This window comes from Melopsittacus undulatus, chromosome 3 (genome assembly GCF_012275295.1).
Source record: "Melopsittacus undulatus isolate bMelUnd1 chromosome 3, bMelUnd1.mat.Z, whole genome shotgun sequence".
Classification (NCBI taxonomy): domain Eukaryota; kingdom Metazoa; phylum Chordata; class Aves; order Psittaciformes; family Psittaculidae; genus Melopsittacus; species Melopsittacus undulatus.
Genome location: NC_047529.1, coordinates 24483984 through 24510702, shown reverse-complemented (window position 1 = coordinate 24510702; position 26719 = coordinate 24483984). Strand labels below are relative to the sequence as shown.

General features: G+C 40.5%; 1 protein-coding gene across 1 annotated transcript; it reads right to left on the bottom strand.

The window, feature by feature from the left end:
• Positions 1–1233: 1233 nt before the first annotated feature.
• LOC101871725 (uncharacterized) lies at positions 1234–12052 on the bottom strand. The gene is made up of 19 exons (XM_005143323.2): positions 11965–12052; positions 9849–9976; positions 9049–9192; positions 8323–8406; positions 7612–7779; positions 7448–7544; positions 7128–7351; positions 6558–6711; positions 6278–6486; positions 6074–6191; positions 5724–5929; positions 5164–5281; positions 4363–4532; positions 3551–3624; positions 3345–3472; positions 2487–2676; positions 1917–2058; positions 1560–1656; positions 1234–1253 (listed from the first exon to the last, which is right to left on the bottom strand). Exons 1-19 carry the CDS (start codon positions 12050–12052, stop codon positions 1234–1236), a joined length of 2559 nt encoding a protein of 852 aa, XP_005143380.2.
• Positions 12053–26719: the final 14667 nt, after the last annotated feature.

The window sequence follows — 26719 nt, the reverse complement described above, 5'->3', positions numbered from 1 at the left end:
CAAATTTGATGCACAGCTAGTGACTTGACATGTTCCTCATCATGAAGCCCACACAGATTCTCCCAGAAATGATAGTAAGACACCTACTACAGATATGCTCAGCAGGCAACCAGAACACAGACAAGACTCACTAATGTGAGCCTGTAATTATAGAATATATCTCTGTACAGGTATTGTAGCAATGGAGCTACAATCTTTTTAGACACTGTACTTCTTCAAAGTGCAAATTTCTTGCTCAAGTTAGCCTTCACAGAAATTCTATTTCATATAAAGTTAAAAAGCAGACATCCATTATTGTACCTTCAGCCCTAAGAGATCGTGATTCATCCTGAGCAATAGCTTTCCTTAGAACAGGAAAATACAATATTGAATCTGAACTGTTTTCACATCACTGTTAAGATGCAGAAAAGTAAGAAATCTTCCTCCCATAAAAAGTAAAAACCCCAAACCAAATCTCACACCAAAACAGGATAATCTCACTGGAGCTCCCAAGCATCATGTTTTCTAGTAAGCAAGAATCTTTAACAATTCATGGATAGAGTCCGTGTACTATCATTGCTACTACTTATAAGTCTTCACTACAAGGATTTTTTATTTTTTTAGTTCAGGCTGACAGCTTACTTGTCTATGTAGTCACTGATGCTACCTGTGAGCATTTTCTCTCCACCTAGGGAAGGCAACTTGACATTGTGGAGCCACAACGCTTCTGTGAGATCCACAGTTTACAGTTTTTCTGTCAATAACTGCTACAGGATCAAGTATTTTCAGCCCCGATTTGCTTCAAAACACATTTTCTCTTATTGACGTTAAGCTCCCTGCAATCCTTTGTTCATACTGAAACTTTAAAAGCAAAAAAGCTCAGAGTGATTTATTGTTGACTTCCTACCTGTTGCCACCTTTCTCCCTCTACCCCAAACCAGATGCTTCCAACTGTAAACTGATTAGACAAATTCTAGACATGTTAGCTGAGCAGACTAGGTCAAATGCAAATCACACAAAAGACTAAGAGTTTGACACTGTATAGGAGCACAAGAAAGCAAGATTAATTTAAGTTAAAGACAAAAGATATATCCATACTGGTTAGCTGACCCTTTTCTGAATAAAGGGTATCAATATATTTTTCTAGTAGATACTTTCAAGATGGTCTTTATTTATAAGCCTGGGCAAGCTATGCATGCTTAAGCCACTCTTAAGCCACAGCTTCATAAAAGTAAATAGTTCTTGTTGTCTCTGTCAGAAGTTAGTATCTTCACCTGTAGGGAGAAGGGAGGCATACAGAACTATGCTGTGTTACAACAGTAGGTACTTGGTATTTCAGTAATGTAGTTTAAGATTAACACCAACCTTTGCTAATTGTTTTCTTTCCTAATAAGCACTGGTCCAGATGACACTTTCCCATATTGATGCGGTTCTGCACTGCGGTCTAGCAAGACATTTCAGCTTTTAGTTTTCTGTACAGCTCATGCTAGGAGTCAGTCAATTGGCAAGGCTCACAACTGCACGTGCCATACTGCTGAGCAAAGACTCAGGGGTGACTTAAGAAGTGCCAGTTTTCTTACCAAGCCTGTGTTTCCCAGGATTGCATCTCCTTGGACAAAGAGAGCCTGAAGGCTGCTGCATAGTGCTGCAGATCATCACACTGCAGTGGAAATACAGCTACAAGGCAAGAATATACTATGTGTAGGGGAGTCTTATTTGGCAAACATCTCACACGTGTACCGACTCTAAAGGAGATAAACTGAGCAGTCTTAAGTGGCTAGTCTTTATTTTCTAATATTACAGTATTATGCCTTCAAGAAGGTAGCTAACAACCCCAGAGAGCACCGGCCCAGCTGAGACTTCACAGAGTTTCCTCCATGCACTGCTCCAGGTTCACATATCAAGACTACTGACAGTGTGTGAAAGAGATGCCTTACCTGCTCTTGTAACAGAGTTGTGCCTAATACAAAGGTGAACATCCTCACTTCAAATCTCTTCAGATGCTGAGGAAATTTTACTCTGAGGCTATAATTAACATTGTGGAAGACAGCTTTGTAGGAGTCTTCACTGTTTCCACACCTTTTTGAGAATGGGAAAGAAATTGTATTTAATCTAAACTTTTATCACTTGAACCAGATTTTCAAAAAAAAAAAACAAGGAAGCAAACTAGAGGAGCTTCTCTCTTCCTTTCTCTCAGGTCAGAGGCATAAAAATAGAGACTCTCTTATTTATGATCCCTGCTTTTGGCCACAGTCAGGGTTGCTTATTGTTCTTTCCATGTGGCCTTTAGACCCATTCCTGTGTACCCCCATGACTGCTGCCACCAGAAGGCATAATCCGTGTGCTGATGCTGACATGCACTCCTCAGCCTACCAGCAATCGATCATCAGGATAAAAAAAAATATGCATTCAAGCTGACTTCAGTCCTCTTCTCCTTCCCCCCCCCACCTAAGGTAAGGGCCCTTGTGCTGAACAGTTACCAAACACAGGAGGAAAGCCCTCCTTACCCATTTATAAGCATAGGCCACTGTGGAAGACTGTCCTGGCTTTGGGAGTTCGTAGCCCAACAGTCATCCAGGTTTAGTTCTAGCCTCACATCTTTAGGCTGGAGCAGTTCAACTTCAAAATACAATGCCTCCCTCAGGTATTTTACCACAGGATATTCCAGCTCCTGGTAGGGCTCCGTGTAGGATTTATCTAGAAGAGAGTACTGATGTTAGAGTTGCCTTTTTACAGAGTACATATTCACAAGCTTTCTGCTTCACTTTCCACCATCATTTTCTCTGGCACAGCAACGCCAAAATGTGGGAGAGAGCATGAATGTCAACAGATGGGGATAGGGTAGCAGAAAAACAAGGAACAACAATGAAAGCAAAGATCTAAACTGCATTCCTTGGCTCTGAGGATCCAGAAATGAGACACTCCTGCAAAAACCCATTGGAATAAGATGCTCCTTCAAAAGCACCTCTTTGAAGGTATGGAGTGGTGGTGGGAGGCGAGTAGAAATACGCATCAGGGTCACAACACTTCAGGAACTGATAGGAGAGAAGCTCACATTACATCCACTCTACAACTTTTAGTATGCCTAGATCAGGCAGGGAAACCACACATCAGTAATGCTACATCTTTTCCACTACAGGTACTTGGCCATTTACTTTGCATTCTGGAATTGAAAAAATCTGTTAGAGACCTTAAAGAGGTTTCCTCTTCATCCTTGGGGGTAGTCAAAAGTCACGTGGACAAGGTTCTAGGCCACCTATTCTAGGTAGCCCTGCTTGAGCAGCATATGCAGACAAAAATCACTTTGAGAACCCTTCCAACTTCAACTACTCAGTGATTCTATGGAGTCTAATCATAAATGTTACCTTTAAAAAGCTTCATTGAAAGAGCAAGAGAGCCAAATCCTGGCTTAATACTGGGTGGTAGGTTCTTCTTAGATTCATATCGGACATCAACAGCCTGCTTGATTGCATACCAGCATACAAATTTCAACCTAAGAGTAGAGGTTTAACATGAAATTTTTAGAAAGCAAAATACCTGAGGCAACCTTTTTCTAGGGAATGACACTTACCGGTATACTGGTGTATCACTACCGGGTCTGAAATAGAGTACATCATTTTCATACGTCATAGTTGTGCTATTGAACTGAAAGACACATCATTGCAAACAAGACAGTTACATTAGAGTGTACTTTGGTTTTGACACAACATTCATATCACTTCTCTTGACTGACAGACTGCACTGAGCAGAGTACACTTTGGAATGGCCAGAAATTCCTGGCTAAGAGCCATATGCCTACTGAACTAAAGCTGACAACTATGCCATAGCCAAGAAGAAACAGCTTATTATCTAACCCCAGAAAGGGAGTGAACTGGGCTTAAGAAAAATCTCAGTTGTTTCTGTTGACAGAATCAAAGTACAGCATCAGACGTAACAATTGCAGGAGCAAGCTGCAGCTGTGGTGAAATGAATTTGAGCATATCCCATTGTTTTGTCCGTTTTCCATCTGTGCAGTACTGATATGGCAGGAAAAGGACCCACCCAAATTTTGGGCCAGGTATAGCAACACATAGCCAGCTTCTGGAGGACATACGATTATCTCTTAACAGCATAAACTCACATTCAAGTCCATTACTAAACATTTCAAAAGTGTCATACTGAAGGCTAGTTTCAGAAAACACCTCTGACCTTGAAAATAAATTACTAGCTAAGTAAGAACTTCAGCCCAACTGAATTTAATGTCCTCAAGAAAAGAGTGTAGATGTAGTAGATAACAAAGTCAGCTATGATCTTCTTGCAGTTTATGTTTACCTGTAAACCTCTGCCATTCTAGTAATAACCCTACCCCAATGCACAGTAAATTTCACATGACAAAGCCCTTACCTTTCTACTTGTTCCACAAGTGTTCACATTGAACTTGAAGGTTGCAGTCCTCTCTGTCACTAGACTAGGTTTGCACCGTCTGTCCCTTAAAACAAATAGGCTGGTGTCCAAGTCTGCAGCTCCCACCAATTTTACTGCAGTAATAAGCACAGTACCATTGGGCAGGCACTCTGAAAGAGAAAAATAACATTTTCATACATATCAGGACTCACATTCCTATGTTCTATGGCCTAGCATAATAAAGAGGTTCTGCATGGATTTACTAGCAAGGTTATTGGCACATCACATGTTTTGAGCAAGACTGCCTTCAGTATTAACACCCAATCTTCAGGCTAACTGCTAATAGAGTGAGCAGCACAAGTGAAACTGGTGATTTCATTTACCTTTCTCTTCCTAGGAACTCTCACCCTGTCGCAAAAGGACTTCTAGCTGAGATACTTTGTATATTCAATAACCATGAGTAACTTTAACATGGTTAATTTATATGCTGATCCTCCCTTCACCCCAACAAAAAAAAACAATCATTCAACATCTAAACCAACCACAAGAATCCTTTAAAAAGCATCATGATCTTGGAGTTGTGAGGTGAAGTAGAGTTTCCCACCTCCTGTACTAGACAGGATAGTCATTCCAACCTGTGATTTGACTTGCTTCTTAGCATATTATTTTGTAGGAAATCTGACAGCCAAATAGAGTATCACACAAGTATAAACTCTAGAAACATCTCAGATTTGCCAGGCTTGTGCAACTTAGTTATGCAACTCAAAGAACATTAACAGCTAATCCCCAACATGCTATTACGTATTAGCTGGGAAGGTGAAAAGCTGCAGGAAACTGAGAATTCCCTCCTGTTAGCCAAGGTGATGCCATCCTTCAAGGTTAGGTGGAGGGAAGCCTTTATTCCAGAGGCATGAAAATCCTGGAGATAACAAGGTAATAAAAACACATTGTTCAACTAACATATTCAGCAACTAGGAGAGAAGGTTACCACAAGACAAAGGTAATGGTGCCTGATCACAGTCAAATCCACAGGAGATTTTTTTAATCTAGAAGCTCACACAATGAGCTTTTTTTAGTCATTTCACAATAGAGTGCAATAAAAAACCCACTGCATGTACAGTTGTCATTAAAAGATAGCTCAGCCTTAAAATGCTTGCAGAATGTTTGTTTTCCTTGCCTACTTCTGCCAACATTAGCCAAGGGAAACTAAAGCTTTCTGCTAAGGGCAGAAGAGTCCTCCATTAACCGTTTGAAGCCTATCTCAAAGGGAAGTTTTATTTCACTTTCAAGGACATGGTGTATCATGTTCATATTTCACAGCCAGAGCATGCTTTTTAATTGCTATATGCTAGCATCCATACCTCATAGTTCACGTGGGAAGAAAGGAAAGGGACAGAGATTGCTAAGTGAGTGCCATTGTCTCTCAGGCTGTAGCTGTACTTCTTTACAGACTCTGGGGTCAGGTGCCTGTCCGAGATGAAGGGGAGCCAGTTTTGGTCCACATTCCCATGAGTGATAACAAGATGAAGGTTTCTCCCATCACAAAATCCTCTCGCACTGGGTAGTACTGCAATACAGTTAAGAGTCAATCAGCATGCTATCTGCCATCAAAGTTTAATAGGGCTATTTAGGACTAACAGTATCCCTGGCTGAAATTAGCCCAGTTAATAGCAAAGTTCACAGCCAGGTTGTCCGAGTTCCACTAGTTTACCTGCATCTTTAACAGCTGACACTGTTATGACAGGGACAGTGAAGGTCTCACTTGTTGGATGGATTATGAATGCAAGTGTAACATTCAGGGTGTATGCTCTCATATCTGCTCCCATGTACTAGGAAAATAATATTTAGAAATTAAAATCACCAGGCGATATCATTGCTTCTATACCATAGTATGCTGCAGTGTCCTAGTACGCACCTCTTTCTTAATGCTTGGTGCATCAAGTGGGACTTGTATTATGTAGGCTTTGCTTCCATTAGTATATCTGATCTCGTACGTTAGATATCCATGCTGAACAGCTTCAGGTAAGGCAACAGCTGTCCCTTCAATGGTTAATTTCACAAGCTTCACATCTGGGAGGAATGTTCCCACTGTAACATTCATTAGCCTCAAACTTAGACTTGAATCTGAAAAGGAATGCAATAACATTAAAGTCTTAACAGTGCCAGAAACTTCAGTAAATTGTTAGGCTACTTACTGTTAGTTATAGCAAGTTCTGCTTGTTCAAATGGTGTTTCTATTTCCTTGATGACAGTATATTTAGTTAGTCCCCATTTGTTATCTTCCCACCGATGTTCCAAGAACAGGTTGATAGCATATTTTGTCCCATGCTGTCCACTGCTCACAGAAGTCTAGAATTTCAAATCAAGACCCCTTAGTATAGCACAACTTCACATTAAAGTTGTATCGTAGCATCTCAAGGTCAGCTAGAGCTACAGATGCAAACAATTGCCTTCTCTCAGCTCAGAGATCACAAATTCCTAAGTGGCATTTGCTATGTCTCTATGAGTTTAGATTATCTCAGAATATTTGTAACACTTCCTTTGCAAAATTGTCTCCCATTCCCAAGTTTCAAAGCAGCAGGGGACCATTTCAGTAGTGAAAGAGCTCCTCCTGCAAGTTCCTTTGCAGTTCAGTTGTTACAACATTTGCCCAGGATTCAGTTCACTCGAAGCAACTAGATTTAAATGTTTAAGTCTTAGGGCATCCCCCCCAAAAAACAACCTGTAAAAAGTCTGTTGTCTGGCACTTAATATAAGTCACTAACCTTGTAATAGCCACCTTCTGCACCTATTGGTATCCTCATCATAATTGCATTTAAGTCATTCAATAACACATATTTCCTGGAAGCCATTTCTTTGGCAGAGAGTTTGTGTAGATCCACACCAGCTTCAACAAGCACATCCTTAAAGCTAGTTTCTCCAGTAGAGACTGGTTGAATATATTTTGGAACAGTCCAGATGATTGTTTTGTTAATGTAGTCCACACCATCTTAGGGACAAGATATGAAATCTGTAAGCTCATTACCATACTTGCAAGTTGGTTCCTGTGCATTTACATATTGGAGTAAGGTACTGCATTTCTCACCTACAGGACACGCGACAGCAGTATCCACCATCAGGATCATCCATCGCTGTTTGTAAAATACACTTGATCTCACTGCAGAGAAGGTAATTCCATGATCCTGTAGGAAGAGATCCATTTAGACCTCACAGCCTGGGAGCTTGCTGGGCTGGAATGAGCGTACCAACCTTGACCAGCTGAATTTGTGCAGCAGTATATGGTATTCGCAGCACAACCCTGGTGTCTGTGGTGTTGAGTCCATAACCTGCACTCCAAGCATCATTCACAAGCAGAGCTGTTTTTTCTTCTGGCTGATGAAAAACCATTTGCCATATTGATACTTCTCCTGCTTTAGCCTATCCAGAGAAATTCATCAACAGTTTAAACATGCTGTTTGAAGTAACAGATTTACTATGTGAATGATTCATTATATTGAGCTGCCCAGCAATTTTATTGCATCATTCTAAGCACTATTAGTGGGATATCCCTCTAGCTTCCCTCCCCCGTTTCCCCTAGAAAACTTTCAAGATTAAGAGCATAAAGATTAACTGCAGTGCAAATACAGGATCCAAGAACAAAAAGCTTATCCACGGTTCACTCCTGCATTATGGGGTCTTAAAGACAGTTTTTGTTGCAATCTTTTGTCTTGGGAAAGCTTTATTTCTAGGCTTTTTGAGAAACAGGTTTCCGTTTCCTCATTGGAAACATGGCCTACAGCTGTCTATTTCTAACATACCAAAATCTCTATACTAAAACCACTTGGTACAGAAGTTCTGCTCTTCCTACTTATATGCTTTCCAAAAGGACATTTTGTACTGTGTGGACACAGAATAGAAAGATGATTGTACCTGAAGTAGCATTAGCTTTTACTAGGAAAAAAAAAAACACTGTGGTTTTACCTCCAGAAAGGCAAGTTTCCAGTCCTCAGCTTCATCTTGGATGAAGTCCTTTACAGTCTGCGGAACCTCTCTCCTGACAGAAACCTGGAGGGAAAGAGCTTCTGTAAGGGGTCTGCTGATGGTACTTGTTTCCTTGTCTTCAATGTCTTGCAAGTCTTTTCCAAGGGAAACTAGCATTTCCTAGAGGGAGGTTTCCTCCTGCCAAGTAAAAGTTTATGGCACAAAATGCATGGTGTATTTTCTATAACCCACTGGGTTCAGCTTGTTTTTATATTTTGCCTGTCTTCCCATTTCTACTTTCAGTTAAGGCCAGAAATTTATTTTTGACTCCCATGTACTCTTCCAAGGGGTCCTTTGCTCCCTCTCTGCATTTCTCCCCAGCAAATTCAGTAGGAAAACTTCCATCAGAAAGTAAACATTCCTGTTATTTCAAATGATATCTGTTGAGGCAACATACAGCAAGTTAGCTTAACGTTTTGAATATCATTTCACAACTTAATTGGTTATTAATGCTTACAAGTGGGCTAAATAAGCATAATATGAATGCACCACTAAACTCAAGATGCATGCTGTGCATTCACTAGTGAGCTATTCATGGTTGAGCATTCAGTTTCTGCTTCCAATACATATTCCTAATATCTAATCAGCTTCAAAGAGAGCATCTTCCAGTACTTACCTTCTTACCTTACTTTTAAGTACCTTCCTATCAGTGTTCCCAGTACTTACCTCCATGTAGTTACTTTCACATACTAGCTCTCTCAGACTCCATGGACTATAAGAGCAACTTGCACTTTTCACATGAGTTGTAGCATTCTTCATATCAGCAGCATAAGATGCCTTAATTTCTACAGTTATTACGAACATATCTTCCTGCATGGACAGAGAGAACACTTTCTTGTTAGACTGATTTCCCCTAATTAGGGACCATCTATCCTGGTGACCTAACAGTACATTACAAAACCCATCCACCAGGCTCTGCACAGAAGAGCAACTCCATATTGAAGCATTATTACTTTCTCTTTGATTAACTACATAGGCTACATGCATGTAGCTGCATAGCTAAATAGCAACATAAATACTCTGGGGAGTAGTCAATCTTTCATATAGCCCTAGAACTGAACAAAAAAAACCCTCCCTAAAGCATAGTTTTATGATACAGTAGGAGAGAGAAATTAAAGCAGCCAAAGCTTTAAAGTTTTTTTTGCTCTGATGCACCTCAGGCACTAAACACTTTGGCACAGCGCAACAGAGCTGCCAGGCAGAATTCCCTATTCTCACCCAAATGGAAAGAGTTGCACTTTAAGGGCATATGTGATATGCTTCTTTATGTATTCATGTGTAGGCCATTCAAATGTCAATAGCATAGAATATTCTAGGACCTCTGGATGTATTTGAGAGGAATTAAATATTTTTCTGTTAACAGATGCTCAAGACATTCCACACCTCAATATCTATTAGTGATTTGGTACTGTTTCACATAAGTCACACATACAGCACTGCAATCAAAACAGTTATAATAGACTTACCTCTAAGCGAGAATGGCAGCTGAGTGCAGAAGCACGAAACTCAATGTTACTCCAGTTGCTGTAAGTTACTGTATAGCCACACTGTGATGCCATGGCCTCATTAAGCTCCCAGGCTATGCCAGATTGATCTATGGGCAATTAGTGAAGAACTGTATTAATGAGTATAATAACTTCTGCTCTGCTAACTCCTTGGGCTACCTGCCCTGGCCCCATGGTTCAGTTGGCCCTGCTCCAATATGGCCCAGCTGTATACCCTGGGCTCAGACACAGAAGAATGGCAAAGTGGTAAGAGAGTTGTAACAAAACCTATAGGAAGTAAAACTAGAGGCAGGCTGGGACAGGGAACACTTGCAGCTCCAGGACTCAAGATGCAGGGGGGCAGGGAGAGAATGTCACCAACACAGAAAGATATTAAATCCTAAAAGGAAATAAAAAACAGTAAGCACAGAAGAGTCAGTTAGGTCATCAGCATCAGCGTTGTCAGGATTGGCACATGATGACAGACTAGCAACATCAGGAGTCTGATCTGTGGCTGGCACAGACCTGCGTTTCTTTTGGTGCATACCTGGCCAGCATATTCTCTTCAGGGGTCTTACCAGAATGACAAACACACTAAAGCTTAGCTTGGATTTTTCTTAGGTTACAAAGCTGCCTTGATGGTTTTGGGCATTTTTTTGTTTGTGTTTTAGTTGTCTTGCCTTTTTTTTTTTCCTTCCCAAGACAGTTGTTTTCTACTTTCAAGCTCTGCATATCCCAGAGTGTCTTTCATATCCCACAATGTCTTTCATATCCCACAGTGTCTTTCTTTGTGTATAAATGCCTGAACAAAACCACTATTAAGTATGTTTTTACCCAAGTTTAACATTCTAGAAAGATGGGTGTTACTGAATGCCATTAACTAAATCTAGTTAGACAGCTAACTAGCGTGGAAACACAGTTCAAGGCTGAGTTTACATTTTCTGCATATAATCTTATACCCGAGACTTCTGTATCCCAGAAGTTCTCACTCTGTCCTTCCAGGGCACTGCATGGTGCTTTCCACTCAAATGCACCACTTGTTGACTGGTGAGACCATAGCCAGAAGGCCCAGCTAATTTTTCATAGCATTCTGTAAGAATTTATACACCTCCACCAAGTCCCTTAGCTGTAAGCAAAAAAGGTGGAAAGTCACTAATGCAAAATCAGTAATGTAGTTCCAGCTTCACAAAATCACAGAATCCCAAGGGTTGGAAGGGACTTCGAAAGATCATCTAGTCCAACCCCTCCACAAGAGCAGGGTAACCTAGAGTACATCACACAGGAACTTGTCCAGGCAGGCCTTGAATATCTCCAACATAGGAGACTCCACAACCCCCCTGGGCAACCTGTTCCAGTGCTCTGTCACTCTTACAGTAAAGAAGTTCTTCCTGATATTAACGTGGAACCTCCTATGCTCCAGTTTACACCCATTTCCCCTTGTCCTGTCACTGGATATCACTGAAAAAAACCTAGCTCCATCATCCTGACACCCACCCTTTACATATTTGTAAGCACTGTTGAGGTCACCCCTCCGTCTCCTCCAAGCTAAAGAGACCCAGCTCCCTCAGCCTCTCCTCATAAGGGATGTGTTTCACTCCCTTAATCATCTTTGTAGCTCTGCGCTGGACTCTTTCAAACAATTCCCTGTCCTTCTTGAACTGGGGGGCCCAGAACTGGATGCAATATTCCAGATGTGGCCTCACCAAGGCAGAGTAGAGGGGGAGGAGAACCTCTCTTGCCCTACTAACCACACCCTTTCTAATGCACCATACAAATAAGTTTTCAGGACAGTATGTGCTGTTACTGGGAAACTTTTTTACCAGGATGGAAATCCACCATCATAAGCACACCTAGAAACTACCATGAGGCCAAAGATCACCACGATTAGATTTGACATTGTTAAGCTATCACACAAGTTCATAGGATATGTTCTACAGAAATAAAGGTAGCCTTTGGCTTTACTTAACAATGAGGACAAACCTACTAAACTCTATGGTCTTAGAACAAGCCAGAGTATTCCAGTATAAGAGTATCTCAGAGAACTTTAAACATCTCATTATGTGCAAATCCCTCTTCAAGTTCTTCTGTATCAACTTACCAACAACAGAGAAGGATAAGTATTTGTCCTCAAAGTATTCTGCACTCAGTGTTATACGCAAAAGGTTCCCAAAGCATTCTGCACTCATTGGCCCTGCATTGGACATATTGAAAGGTTGGTGAGTAGTGGATTAAAGGTAGCATTCAAACAGAAATCTGTTATTTCCCAGACTACTTTACAAAAACTCATTGTTGTGACAGTCCTATTCCAGCATCTTTGTCCAGGAGACTTTACAGTTGTTTTTAATTTTTAAACTAGCAATACTTCCAGGAGAAAAGCGAGACCTGAAATTAGCATTCCAGTAGTAACTGTCTAATTAGCTGGCAATGCTACCTGCAACAGCCAGTCATGGAAATAGGATTTGGAACACATTCAAAAAAGTACTAAATTAGCTCCCCTAATCTGAACACCTTCAGTGGAGCAAAAGAGAGGAAAATCCCCTCTACCATCCTGGAAAGAGAAAAATTCAGTCCCTATATAAAACAAACCCACACTTAAACTAACATACAAAAGCTCACAAAACAACCACTAACACCAATTAGACCTTTTATAGTAATGGAACATTTCAGGGGCTTAAAGGATACTTTTTTCTAAAGAGTTCATCATTATATCCTTAAAGTAACCAGAGATGGCACTCCAGTGTCAGTCATACTAGGGAACACCAGACAAATGCTAGCAAACACAGCTTCTTTTTGCCCATATTTCTAACTTGATTCTGTGCAGTGGCCATATAATTGCTCCAAGATGGGTAAAATCTCCTTCAGTATCTTTTTATTTTGATCTCTGGTGAATGCTAATATATTTATATAGCACCTGCAGTGAGTAGGGCAAACAGTTCTAGAACCAGCTCTCTCTGTATCTTCTGTTCCAGGACCAGCTCTGTTTTATAAGGAAAAAGTTAAAGTAGACAGCAATTTTGGCTAAAAAAAACTGTTTCTTTTCAGGCAAAGTGATGACACCTTTACAGCATCTAAAAGACCTTACATATTGTATGATCAATAAGTAGGGTCAAGAAAACAAGAACAACAATGACGTTCCTATTAATTCATCAGTGCTTGTTATCACAGTGAGAGATAGAAAGGTAGAAACATCTGCTTAATATGAAGGTATGTAAGCCTAAAGTGGAGCTACTAATAGACACCTGTATCTTTGGAGTTTCTCAGAAAAATGCACACTCTTCTGAAACACACAGATACCACTCAGGAGAAGGCCTGAAAACTGTTACTTGGAAGCAGTTTATAGCAGCACTACCTGGTCTCTCTTGGGTCCATATACCACAGATTAGTATTTCCACTAGTAACAACCTGTAAGAGAAGAGAGGGATTAGCAGCAGTCTCAGCTGTGACAACAGCTTGGTAAAAAAATTTCTGTGCTAAGAAAGTTCCAGTCTGGATATTAAGCTAATCTTAAATTTAGAACTACAGATCCGGATTTTGAAACTACAGAATAGCTTTTCCTCAGTCACCTCTAGAAAGACAGGGAAGGTAAACCAGAAAAGTTCATGCATTTAATGACCACTTATATTTAGCAGCCTTGAAGCTCTCACCTCTGCACCAGACTCAAGTCCATTATACATAAGCTCAGCCTCTGCTGGTGGTGTTTTTTCCTTTAGATCCCCACACAAAATCCTCCCTCACACTTTGCACAGACACCAACACCTTTCTGGTTTCTCAGAATCTTGGATTAAATAGAAAGGCTGTCACTTTTATATTGATGAAACTAATTTTCATCTGCTTACCATCCTATGAGCCTATAATTCATGTCAGCTGTTCATTTGCTTTGCTGATTAAATCTGCTCCTACCTAGTTCCCTAGGTTCCCCCTGTTTTGATGGTTGCTAGCTCCTAGCTAGCAGGTTGTAAGGGGACAACATGAAAACTGGTACTGTTCTGGCTCTCCACTGGTTGGGAGTTATGACTCTTCATCCTTTGTGGTGACTTGACCCTGGTTGGACACCAAAGCTGCTCTATCACTCCCCTTCTCAGCTGCACAGGAGGAAAGAAATACAATGAAAGGCTCATGGGTCAAGGTAAGGACAGGGGGAGATCACTCACCTACTGCCATCACGGGCAAAGCAGACTCAACTGGGGGAAATGAGTTTAATTAATTACTAATCAAACCAGAGTAGGATAATGGTAAATAAGTCAAATCTTAAAAACACCTTCCCCCCACCCCTCCCTTCTTCCTGGGCTTAATTTCACTCCTGATTTTCAGTATTTCCTTACCCCCAGTGACACAGGACAACAGGGAATGGGGTTTGCAGTAAGTTTATCGCATGTTGCTCCTGCTTCTCCTTCCTCCTTAGGGGAGGATTCCTCATACACTTCACCTGTTTCAGTGTGGGGTCCTCCCTGGGCTGCAGAGGCGCAGCTGCCTCAAGACAGTCTGCACCATGAGCTGAAGGAAATCTCTGCTCTGGTGCCTGCAGCACCTCCTCCCTTCCTGCTTCACTGACTTGGATGTCTGCAGGGCTGTTCCTCTCACATATTCTCAGTTCTCTCTCTGACTGCAGTAAGTTTTTCCCCTCTTAATTATGTTATCCCAGAGGTGCTGCCACTGTCACTGATGGGCTCATCCTTGGCCAGTAGCAGATCTGTCTTCAAGGCAGCTGGTACTGGGTTTGTCAGACACAGGGGAAGCTTCTGGCAGCTTTTCACAATGGCACCCCTGCAGCCTCTGGCTACCAGAACCTCGCCATGCAAACCCTGTCTCCTCTGTGGAGGACTTTGCATAACTTTCCCTGGACAGCTGAAGCCTGCCAGAGGTGAATGTGTAAAATACAGTTTTAAGGAAATTGGTGTAACAAGAATGGTAAGGAGCTGTTGACCTTTAAGGTAAGTGGTTAAAACTGACAGTAAAAGAAAACCTAGCTGGATATTATGGGTGTCACAAACTAAATGAACTGTCTCATAAGATGACCAGAAGTCATCACCAAATTTGGGGAAAATTAACCCAAAAACTGTGGAGGAGTGGATCTGGCCACAAACAGATTGGACAAAAGGCAGAGAAGTCATGCCTGTGGGTCTGCCTCTGGGTCAGTAACTGTTTCCCATGTACTTTGGTCACTGTGAGTGATGTGTGGGAACATGATGTTCCTGGAGCTGCTGAGCTGTTGATGGTCAGAAGGTGGCGATGTTATTTAGCATGCAAAGGGGTTGCTGTAGAGTCTGTTCATACTGCCTGTGAGTGTCAAGCGCTGTTTGTATATAACTGTAGCAACATCAGTAGCATAGACAATAATAGCTGCAATTCTCTTTTATGTAAGAAAGGATGCTGGAATTCATTATTCCTTGTCTTGGACATCATTCTGTTACGCTGTCATTCATTCTGTGCAAACACAACCTCAACTCTCAGAGCCATAGTTCTCCTGAGGCAATGAAATTATTATAGGTAAAAAAAAAACATATCTTGTTTCATGGCTAAGCCACTGCTTTCATTTCCCTATTTTCTTTGTGCACTTTATATCCAGCAGCTGTACCAGCAGGTAAGGAATATTCATTCACCTTGTGCATGTCAGTGCATGCCATTCTTCTGTTTGAAACACCTTTCCCAAGAGGCAAGCTTGGCAGTGATGCCAAATGAATGGTCAGAGCTGCCTGCGTCTCTCTACATAATTCGTATCTCGCATAATCGTATACTGCGGATTCTCTTGTCCTAGGCTGATGCCTGTAACCTTTGGAGACTGCTCCTTGCTCCGCAGACGGGAAGGCTGCGGGAACCGCAGAGCTGGAGGGTTTACTTGTAATTAGCACTCGTGTCCTCCGGAGGGCGCACGAGTCCCTCCTGCCGCTGCTCAGCCCTGTCCTCCCAGCCGCGGCTCCCTCCCGGCCTCGGCAGCCGCCTCTGGACAGGGTTTGTCCTTAAACCTGGCGATGGATTACGCAGGCAGACATATGTATTTATGCTGCTTATCACGGCTAACCTTATTACACCCTTCCCACATCCTCAGGAGCGTCAAACAACTAACTGAATGTAAACCCCAAGCTTTGCCGTGCTCCAAGATGATGGATTTTACTCTGGCAGTAAGTGTTCATGTTGCTGTTGTTTCCTTCTGAAATTCCCTAGATGGTAATTTTTTAACTTTATACAGAATGTTCCTGAGAAGCACTTTCCACCAAGGATACTATAAAAGTAATGGATTATAATAATAAATAAAACTATGATCAGGCAGTCAGGGATTAAATATTGGATCGTGCACCCCTGCTTATTATTGTTGGAGTGGAGACCACTTGAATTATGGCTTTATTTCACTGTGCAGTGTGTTTTACACTATCACAAAACAGCTACTACACTTCTCCAGAACTTGATTTTAGGTACCACCAGGGAAGAGCCTGAGATTTCTTCCAGTTTACATTACTACACTTTGCATTTAAAGAAGATCTGCACTGTCGACAAGCCCATCACAGTAATTATATGGTAAGTATCAAAGCTGCTCACACTTTTCCAACCCAAACAGATTCTAGCCATGTTTCCAATAATCCTTTCATCTGCCAATACTCACACGCAGGCTGAGGTTTTGGGGCAAAGTGGCATCCTGGATGTGTCTTCCTTCTCGCAAACAGGATCAGGATGACTAGCAACCATTTACTGGAATGGGAAGAGAACTGCACTAGTCCTGTTACAACTCAGCTCTTGTGGGTTTTTTAATTTTTATTTTTTAGTGTGTACCACATGATGACTTGGACCATAATCATGATTCTGGGCAATATAATAACATCGCAAATCTGAGGTCATTTATATCCAATCAAACCTAAATTACCATCTGATTTAACTAGAAAGCAAGAAGAATTCTTATCTGGCATAATTTTAGTTTCTAAAGAATGCTGAAATCTTAAAGGCTTTACTTCAGCTCTATGGTCAAAATGTCAAAGATTACAGACAAAATTTTCCTTCTGGCCTTTCAATCAGTATCAGGGCAAACCCAGGAAGAAATCATGTAGTATTATAAGCACTTTATGGCCTAACAACTACGTGGGACCACGTGCTGATGTCAGTGTATCTTAATCTTAATCTTACCAGCCGTGTCACTGGTAGCATAATTCCCCCACAGCAAGCAGTGGCTGGGCAATAGGATCTGATTGTGTAGTGACATGACCCTTAGGTGAAGGAAAAAAGGAGGTCCATACTATCTTCTACAGTTATCTGTAAAGCTATTTTGGCTTCATGGAAAAATGCACAACAAATTAGTCAAATCACAGTTCCTCTAGGATTAGGTAATAGATAATTCTATGCTGATAGGAGTAATAAAACAAAGAGAGATTGTCCATTCTCATCTTTATAAAGAGACCCTTGTAAAATGTCCACCACTCATTTTCTTCACAGGGTTGCAATGCAGAATAATAATCAACTATCTGTCTCTCTGTGTTTCCACTTCCTCCTGTTAATCTGTTCCTAGACAGTGTGCTGGTCTAATTCAAATGTTTTGCATGTAAAAATAAATAAATAAATAATGGGGAGACAGAAAACACAGTTAATCTGTAAGTGACATCTGCAAGAGCGACACATTAGATAGAATGAAGCCATTAAATAAAACTCAACAACTTATGCTGGGCTGTCTCTGCTGCAAGATATTTCTCCTCTGGGGATATAAATGATATCCTAAACCATCATTGATTTGATTTTCAGTTAGGCACAGTCCTGCTACAGGAGTACAGTAGAGCTAAAATCCCCAGAGAGTCAGGAAACAATCTTTTTCAGAGTTATGGGTGGTTTTCTGTGTGTTTCCCCATACTCAGGAGCAAGAGGTATGATGATTGCCAGCTAACAATTCACAGATTAAACCAGGACCTGCACAATTAACAGGACAAATGTCATAGACTCATAGAATGGTTTGGATTGGAAGGGACCTTAAAGACCATCTAGTTCCAACTCCCCCTGCCATGGGCAGGGACACATCACACTAGACCAGGTTGCTCAAGCTGGCCTTGAACACAGCCAGGGATGGGGCAGCCACAGCTTCTCTGGGCAACCTGTGCCAGTATCTCACCACCCTCATAGTGAAGAATTTCTTCCTCATATTTAATCTAATTCTCCCCCCTCTCAGTTTAAAGGCATTTCCTCTTGACCTATTCCACCATGTCCTTGTAAAAAAAACCACTTCAGACTTCTTGTAGTCCCCTTTAGGTATTGAAAGACTGCTATAAGGTCTCCCTTCTAAAAGCCTTCCCTTCTCCAGGCTGAACAAGCCTCTCTTCATAGGAGAGCTGCTCCAGCTCTCTGATAATTTTTCTGGCCCTCCTCTGGTCTTGCTGCAACAGGTCCATGTCCTTCTTATGTTTTGGGTGCCAGGTATGGATGAAGTACTCCAGGTCCTGAGTTAAAGCTTTATAACGCATGCTATGGTAGTTATTTCTTCCCTGAATAGGATACAGCAGGACATTTGAAACAAGCCTCCCCATAAGACCGTTGGTCATAACTTTGTGAAGCGCATCATGTTTTGCACAAAGAGCGGTGCCTCCACCCCACCTTCTCCCCGCTTGTCTCCTTTTGTGTCATCTCCTTCAATGTGGTGGTGCAAGAGGAGTGCATGCCCTTCTCTGAAGCAGGACTAAAACCTATAGACTTATGGACAATATCTCCTATAACTGATAATACCATTCTCAAAGTTTGTCTGCACCATGAAACTTGAGCCAAATTAAGCAAAAAAGAGTTATGCCAGGAAGTAATTTGGCCCTCGAAATCCAGTTAGGATTTGAGAACAGGAATTTATGTGCAGTGGAAAGCAGTTTGTAGAAATGTCTGGAACCAAATGCAAAGCAATTTAGATTACTGTGATAGCACAAAAGCGCTTTGTATAGACAATTTAAGACATCTGCCCATGGTCCAGACATCTGTGTGCAATGAATACCATTTCTGAGCTAGCTCTTTATCATTCAGTGATGTCCATTAGTAATTGCTGCCCCCGTACAACCCTGTCTTTGTCTATATGTAGTTATATTGGTTACTTGACAACTGTAATAAACAAGGAAAGAATTACTTGTTCTTAAATTGAAAATACAATCTGTGATCTAGTTCTATTTCAAATACAGATAAACACATTTTACTCTTCCCTTCCGTTCTCTCTTTGTCTAAATTTGAAGACGCTATCGCATATTTATGTCCCTCAAAGTAATGGACACATGAACTATCTCCTGTCATGCGGATGGGTCATGCAGATACAATAATTTTGTATTTGTAGCTGTTCTTCAGTTTCAATCCTTCTGCAATGCTGAAGAACCTTCGGGTTCATTCAGGCTCATGCTCAGAAGCCAAGATTCTTCAGACAGATTTCTTGTCTTCAGTCAGTTTCTATACTTCCTGGTATTTATGCTCACTATTTCACTGATTTGGAATCCTGTTTTTTCTCTGTTTATGTAAAGTGTTTGAGATCTTGCCTATCATTTACTTGTCTAGTAAGTAAGCCTTTAGTGCTGCAAGAATGAAGGAAATTTTATTTGGTGCAAAACCATGCACCAGTACTGATTAGACTTTGTAGCAACAGAGATAGCAAGTGAAAATAGTGTGTAATCAGCAGCAAATAAACAGATTTGTCCCATCTGTTCGAGTAATTCCATTGTCTTATTAGCAGTCAAAATGAAGCAATATAGAACCAAGAGGAGAGAGATCTTCCAATAGTATCTTTATAAAATTGAACTTGTCTCATTGTAATTTATTTAAATACAATTTTAAGCTTATTTATTGAAGTCTCTAATGTTTAATGCTTCAGTCTTGAATAAACAACAATCAGATCCTCTCTGATTTCAGTGAGCTTTGGATTAGGCTCTTGGTATTTGGAGGATGAGGTTGTCTGTGTTCCCAGCACACTGTAAACAGTGAAAAACTTTTTTATTGATGGATTTATTTTGAAATTTGGAAGTGTACTCAATTTCATCTGTGTTTATCTGCACTGCACTGCTGATAGAGCTCCATATTGCCTGTGGGGCAGAAGATAGGTTCAAATTTGGATGACACATCTCTTCTCCCCAGAACTGGCAGCCATCCAGTGTTAAGTTAAAGGTCTTACAGCACTTTTCATATTGGTTAAGGGGCAACTACAGCTTTTTGCCAGATTTCCTTCTACTGTGGAAACAGAATCTAATCAAAAAGACCCAAATGATAAATGACCTTTATACAGGACCATAAAATATAGATATTGTCCATGAATATCCCCACCTTGTGCAATTAATTTCATAAGGAACAGGTCATGTATATGGAGAGTACCCTATGAATAAGGCCAGAGAGGCAAAACAGCTTACCCTTCAGTTTGACTCCACAACATTCTGTGGAAAAGACTGTGCTAAAGAAAAGCCGTGTTGGGTCTTCCAGCCTCCTTTTCCATTTTTTTCCCCTCTTCATCTTGAGCAATGAGACAAAGGAGGAATTATTGCACTGATTTAGAACATTATACTGAGATTGGGGTAGTCTGCCTCAGATTTTCTACGGGATCTTGGAAGTCTAATTGGGCATCAGTATTTACATCCCTCATTTATAAGATGGGCTCACAATACTGTTAGCTAAGATACCAAAAAAGTTTGTGAACTGCTCACACACTACAGAATACGTGTAGCAAAAAAGTCATATAAGCCATATAAACATGGAAGATCATTTATGTTTTACTACAGTGGCAATATTTTAAATATAATCTGTCTAGATTTACACTGCTTTTGGGTAACTACAGGGAAAATTAGTCCCAGATTAGGTATTTTATGGGAAAGAGAGAAGTTTGAGGCCTAAGGAGATACTGCTCACATCTTTTCTGCATTTCATATACTCCTATTGATTCCACAATAAATGTCATTGAACATTCATCAGTTCAAGTCAAAAAAATGGAATTATGTCCTGGTAATGAATTTGACATTTGTTTTACTCCCAGATAGAGATAAAGATCAGAAATAATTAAATACTTAGAAGAAAAAGTTCAGAAGAAGAGAACTTCTGTCCGGGAAGAAGAAGAATTTAGAAGAAATTCAGGGGCTTTGCGTCATCTTGCTTTGAAGTTGGATTGAAATCTCTTGAGGTTCTGTGGTATCATTTGGAGATTACAGGTTAAATGTCTTTACAGTGGGATTCAATCTTAAAGGTCTTTTCTAATCTACATGATCTTATGATGTCACTGCTCTCCACAGCAGGAAAATTCTCCTGCCAAAGTTCCCTATCAGCAACACACACTATTGTCTTGATGGGTAAGAGTCTGTTCCATGTCCTGGAAGATGTTTCACAGCAAGAGAGTCCAGATCGTGGATAATAACAGATACTCAGCAACCCAACCATAACTTCCATGAGGTATCATGGTAGCTGATGACAGTATGCCAATACTAATCATTTCAGAGTTGCACGGACACTCAGTAGTTTAGTAGGAAGTCATAGCAAGTTTTAACATAGATATTAATGTCATCTTGCTGAAAGGAATTACTCTGTAGTAACTGCAATCACAGCTGAAGGAGTCAGGGTGATGCAAAAATCCTAGGATGGATGAGGGGTGTGGAAGTCACTTTTATCCAACACTAATCAGAATGGTTATGAGCCATTAAGGCATAACAACACAACCCTTTCTGAACCCAGTTCTGGTTTGACCTTGAATTATATGTTAAGTTTTGCATCTTAATTTCACTTTGCTGACAGAAAACACTTATTCACTAAGATTTCAGAATTTGAATCCAATTAAAAAAAATCATAAATCAATCTTTACTGGTTTCATGTGAAAGCTCAGTATTTTCTACTGAAAATGCCAACACTTCTTTTGTCTCCATTTTAAAAGAAGCATCAGAAAATGGTTCTTAAAAAAAAACCCCACAATTTATCAAACAATTGAGTATTTGATTAGGATCTTACTCTTTTCACAGGAAACTAGAAATTGTTCTTTTGAAATCAGTGAAGATCAGCTAGGACAAGACTAGTGTTGTGTGACCCAGGATCTGCTCTGACCCGGTTTTGGCTAGAATTCCATTATTTAGGCTATAGAAGGGATGTGAAAAGGTTCTTGAAAAGTTCACGAATACTTTCAGTACAGCTTAGTGAAAACACTTGTTTATTAGCTTATTTGGCTTCTTTTAGGATAGGCTATGGTTTGACTATGCAGTGCCCACAGTGGAAAAATTGCCTTAATATCTTCTCTGCTTAGCTCCCATGATCTGGTAGATCTTCGTGTCTTCATGCTGCAAGGTGCTGCCCACATAGGAGCATCATTTTGACTATGGTGCTATGCTGTGGACTGTATTTGCTGGCTGCTCTACCATTAGTTTTACAGTTCTCCTAAATGAACTGGATGCAAGGAGAGGAGCTGGGTTGTTTTGGTGTGGATGCAAGAAGAGGAGTGTGAGAGATTGACTTGAAATCAGACTCCACTATGCATTGTCTCAAAGATGAGATGGGATTCTACCTATCTTTTGTCTCAGAGATGAGTGGGAGAAGTTGAGATAAGACTCTTCCCCTGTCCATTGCCTGAGGGATGAGTGGGAAAGAGCTTAGACTCTTCCAGTCCATTACCTCAAGGATTGGTGTGAGAAACTGCTACTCATTCTCTGAAGAACTGCTGCAGATACATGTGTGCAGTTGAAGAGCTGGCTGCAAGACCAGGGAAACTGGTCCACCAGGAACGTGTAATATGTGACACAAAGCAGAGGTACTCCCCCAGCTCATCATTAAAGGGAGAAAAGGTAAACACCAAGAGGCACGTTGCCAGGGAGCCATTGCCATGAGGATCATTCCAGAAGGACACTTCTGTGAGGGCACTCTCCACCAGTGACTACTGCAGACCCTGATGACTGTTAGGGACCCTGTCCATCAGACATTACCATGAGGTCAATTCCACAAGGATACTCACCTCCAATAGACTCTTGGGGGGCACTCTGCTCTGATACTGACTATGAACCCTGAACTCCCACCACCAACAATGATGACAATGGATCCCCAGGATCCCGAGGATCCTGCTGGATCCACAGTAGTGGCTATCTCTCTCTCTGCACCCCGAATCCTTGCTTGATTTCCCATCCTTTTTCCAATCTGTCCTATCTATCTGCTTTATTACAACAATTTCCCTTTTTTACAATAACTGTCTTTTTGTAATTAGTAATAAACAGACAGACTAAGGTACCTGACCTTGTTTGCATCTTAATTTCACTTTTGGGATCACGAGCTGAAACAGGATCCAGCACTGGGGTTTTCTCCAATTGGACCCTGACAAGAAGCTGGGTTGTTCTGATGTGGAGAAAGGTCTGTGTACAGAGATGGTGTACTGCTAGTGATAACAGGTTGTCAAATAATCTGTTTGCAGCACAGTAGATGTTTTGACTACTTCAGCTATTATTGCAGAGACAGGCAGGGTCTGGCAACCTTGAACAGTAGAGAATGTGACTTACCCTTCTCTTGAACTTAGATGACATGGCTGTAGTCAGAATGCCCAAGTCAGGCAACTATAAGATGTGATTTGAGCATGGCACGTAACTACTAGTCAAGCCTCCTAAATATTGTGGTTCAGATGCTTTGCATCCTTGCCTGTTTTTATAAAACTACTATGTTACTGTGCTGAACTTGCAGGTCCATTTGTAAGCCTCAGATATTGCCCAGCAAAAGCAATCCTGTTAGAAGACTTATGTCTCTAACAGCAGGAGAAAAACAGGGGGAAGAGCTGTGGAGATGTCTTCACTTTTTTGTGGTACAGTTGCCATACCCTAAACAGCATATAAATATGCTATTTTAAATTTTATGCATATTAGAGCCAAGGTTACCACAGCTTCAGAACAAAATCACTCTAGATTTAGCAATATGATTTAATTTCATATAAGTTGGAGGGATCCCCTTTCAATGTTATTTTTAAATTAAAGAGCAGCACTCTGACATCTGTATGGGAGTAATGATGCAGCTTTTAAAACTATCTGTTAGCCTGATAATATTGCATATTAGTCCAGTAGATGTCCCAGGACTGCTTTTAGTGGTCCTATGCATAGCAAGTGAATTCTCTATGCTTGCATAGCAGTTGCTTTAAACTGCTTTGCATTCTCTTTATAGCACAGGACTGGGAAGCAATGCTGATGTTGATTTTCTTTTGAGAAAGCACTATGTGCTTTGAATGTCTTCAGCTCCTTAAGGTAACGAGTGCTGTTTTTCCTCTTGAAAGGCAATGAGCAGTGGCTGGTGTTCAAGAAAGTATTAATAAAATAACAGAGTCTCCTGCAACTACATTAATGCAGATATCTGGAAAAATCCAAGTGTTACAGGCATTGTCCAAAAAATTTCCATTCACCTATAGGGGTCAAAAAGCTCATGCTTTGACACTGTGTTAGAACTCCCATAATCCACCCAGACAAATATATAGCTGAGTTAATACTATGTATTAACTAATAATAGTTAATAATCTAATAGTATGTATTGCATTTGTACAAGGGGGTGCTATATATCCATTAAACCTAAGCTCAGTGTGGGATTCATGTATCTTTCTATTAAGCAATCAGATTGCTCCACAGCTGATTTATAACAGGCCCACCTGTTTTTATGTCAGTAAACTCAGTCTTATCAGATGCATTGTTTGGATTTATGTGGTGTTTCCACATTCAAACTGGTGTTTGTTGCTGAAGGAAGCCATTCTTAAAGCACCTAATTCTAATCACTGTGAGAAAATGGCTTTTGATCAGGGTAAATATTCACAGCTCCTGTTGTGCAAATATTAAATGCCCCTACTTTGATTTGAATGTTTTCACATTTGCTTGCAGTGGTACCTTTAAAAACTGCAGAAGTTTATGAGTCCACAAATCCATGTACTTAGTATCCCACTGTTGCAAGCAATCCTCTATACCATCGTGTTCATCAGCTGATTGAATCCTACTCCAAAACCAATCAAATTTGTTGCCCCCTCCCAACTCTCTAATGAAAGAATGTTCTAGATCTTTATTTCTTTGGCATTTGGGAATGTTCTAATTTTTATCCAGATTGTGTTCTTGAGCAGTTTATGTTGATTTGTTCTCGTACCAGTACAGCTCTTGAGCCTAAATTATTCTTATCTACCTCCTAGTTTTATTTCTCACTTTTGAAAGGACAGCTCATACTCACTGTTACTCTTTATTTTGTGGACTGAAGCATCCTAGTCTTTCTCATGCTACCTTACACTTGACTCTCCATTCCTTTGAAAATATTTAGCATATTTTCCTGTAATATGGAATACAGCGGAGGTTTCACCAGCACTGTATAAAATGATATGTTTCTCTATCTCTACTGAAAACATCTTGGGGTTTTTATGCTCACATTCTGTTGATGGCTCATAGCCATGCTGTGACCAGTTACTTTAATGGCATCCTTCTCTATTTTTGCTAGTCAAAACTCTGAGCAGATGGATTCAGCAAAAGGCATGTGTTCTTGCTGCGTTTGAACTGCTGGAAATGAGTCCCACCTTGAAGTTGTATAAAACTGTACCATGTTATATGCCCAAATAATGAAGTTATATGAAATGTAGCTTGTTTACATTCAAAAAACTCCCATAAGGGACAGAGAAGTCCCACAAAAAAAGGTATATGCAATGTGAAAAATGAGCCAGTAGTAAGCACCAGTACAGCCTGCATCTTGCTCAGTCATTCTTTGCTGGACATTGGATCTGATTTGAGTTCTAAGATCATCTTTGGGGTTTCAAATATGTTAATGTTCTGTGTACAAGGAGATTTTTAGAGAGACTATGGAACATGCCCAGCATAATGCAACAGAACACACTGCTGTTTGATGGAAAAACAGCAGCCAAAGAAGACTTTGGCAAAGCAGGGCCTTACAGCTGATAGTAAAGCAAGGTAAACCACCCCACTTCATCCACATTTTCCATTCAACATCTACATTTTTAGCCAGATGTGGTGATGAGGAATGCTATTGATTCTTTTGAGGGGAGAATAAACATTCCTTCTTAAACACCAATTTTCTTCTTGGTTGTGTCACCAAGAATGTGTTAGTGCTTCATCTGCAATGGGCTGTGCAGTCATTTTGCTAGTGCTGCCATTTTGGTCAGTGCTTCTTCCATAGTTGCTAAATAACAAAAAGAAAAAATAATGTAAATATCATTTGAACCAGAAAGATAATTTCCTTTTATTTAATCACATGGAATGTGATTAGCTTTACTTTTAGTCCTCTGATTTTTAGCCTGAGCCATTAGGCTTTACCTGCAGTCAGTCAGATGAAAATGAGCACCTTCAAAAAAGCAATTTTTATCATTTGTGTGTCTAAAACACATAGAATAAATCACTTGTCACTGACAGAAGAAGGTCCTAACTGATTATCTTAGACTGAAGACATGACCTTTGAAGGAATGAAAATGGGTGAACTTCATACCATTTTACTATCTCTAGAACTGAAAGACTTCTGTATTGACCTTCTTTGGAAATTACATAATAATATAGTCAATAATCTGCCCAGATAGATTCTTCAGAATAGAAACTTTCAAAATGTGGACAAAGTTCTTAGCTTTTAGTGCTGTTTTTTTCCAGAACACGTTAAGTAAACACAGGATGGCAATGAAGATGTAATAGTCCCTTCATACGCTCCAAAGATTTTATTTAGCTAACCCAGACCCACAAGAATGCCATAACCTCTTTCATTATTCATAAGAAAAACAAGGTGGAATGCTTTCAGATGTAAATAACCTTACATCTCAATAATCACTGCTATATGCCTGTATAGCAGTATTGATTCCTGGTCTGTCTTTCTTGAAAGTATTGAAGGAAATCTTTGCAATTCTATCCTTTACCCACACAGCCAATGACTGATGGCAAGTCAGAGAAGTGGACATGTCAAGGACTTCAGAGCTG

What these genes read in the sequence shown, in the direction of transcription:
- LOC101871725 (XM_005143323.2), bottom strand. Translation starts at nt 12,052, where the DNA reads ATGAGTGCAGAATGCTTTGGGAACCTTTTGCGTATAACACTGAGTGCA. An exon ending in GTCAGCTGTTAAAGATGCAG is followed by an intron (nt 5,930 to 6,073) that starts GTAAACTAGTGG and finishes ACTGTATTGCAG; the next exon opens with TACTACCCAGTGCGAGAGGA. An exon ending in TTCACCTTCCCAGCTAATAC is followed by an intron (nt 4,533 to 5,163) that starts GTAATAGCATGT and finishes TTTCTCTTTCAG; the next exon opens with AGTGCCTGCCCAATGGTACT.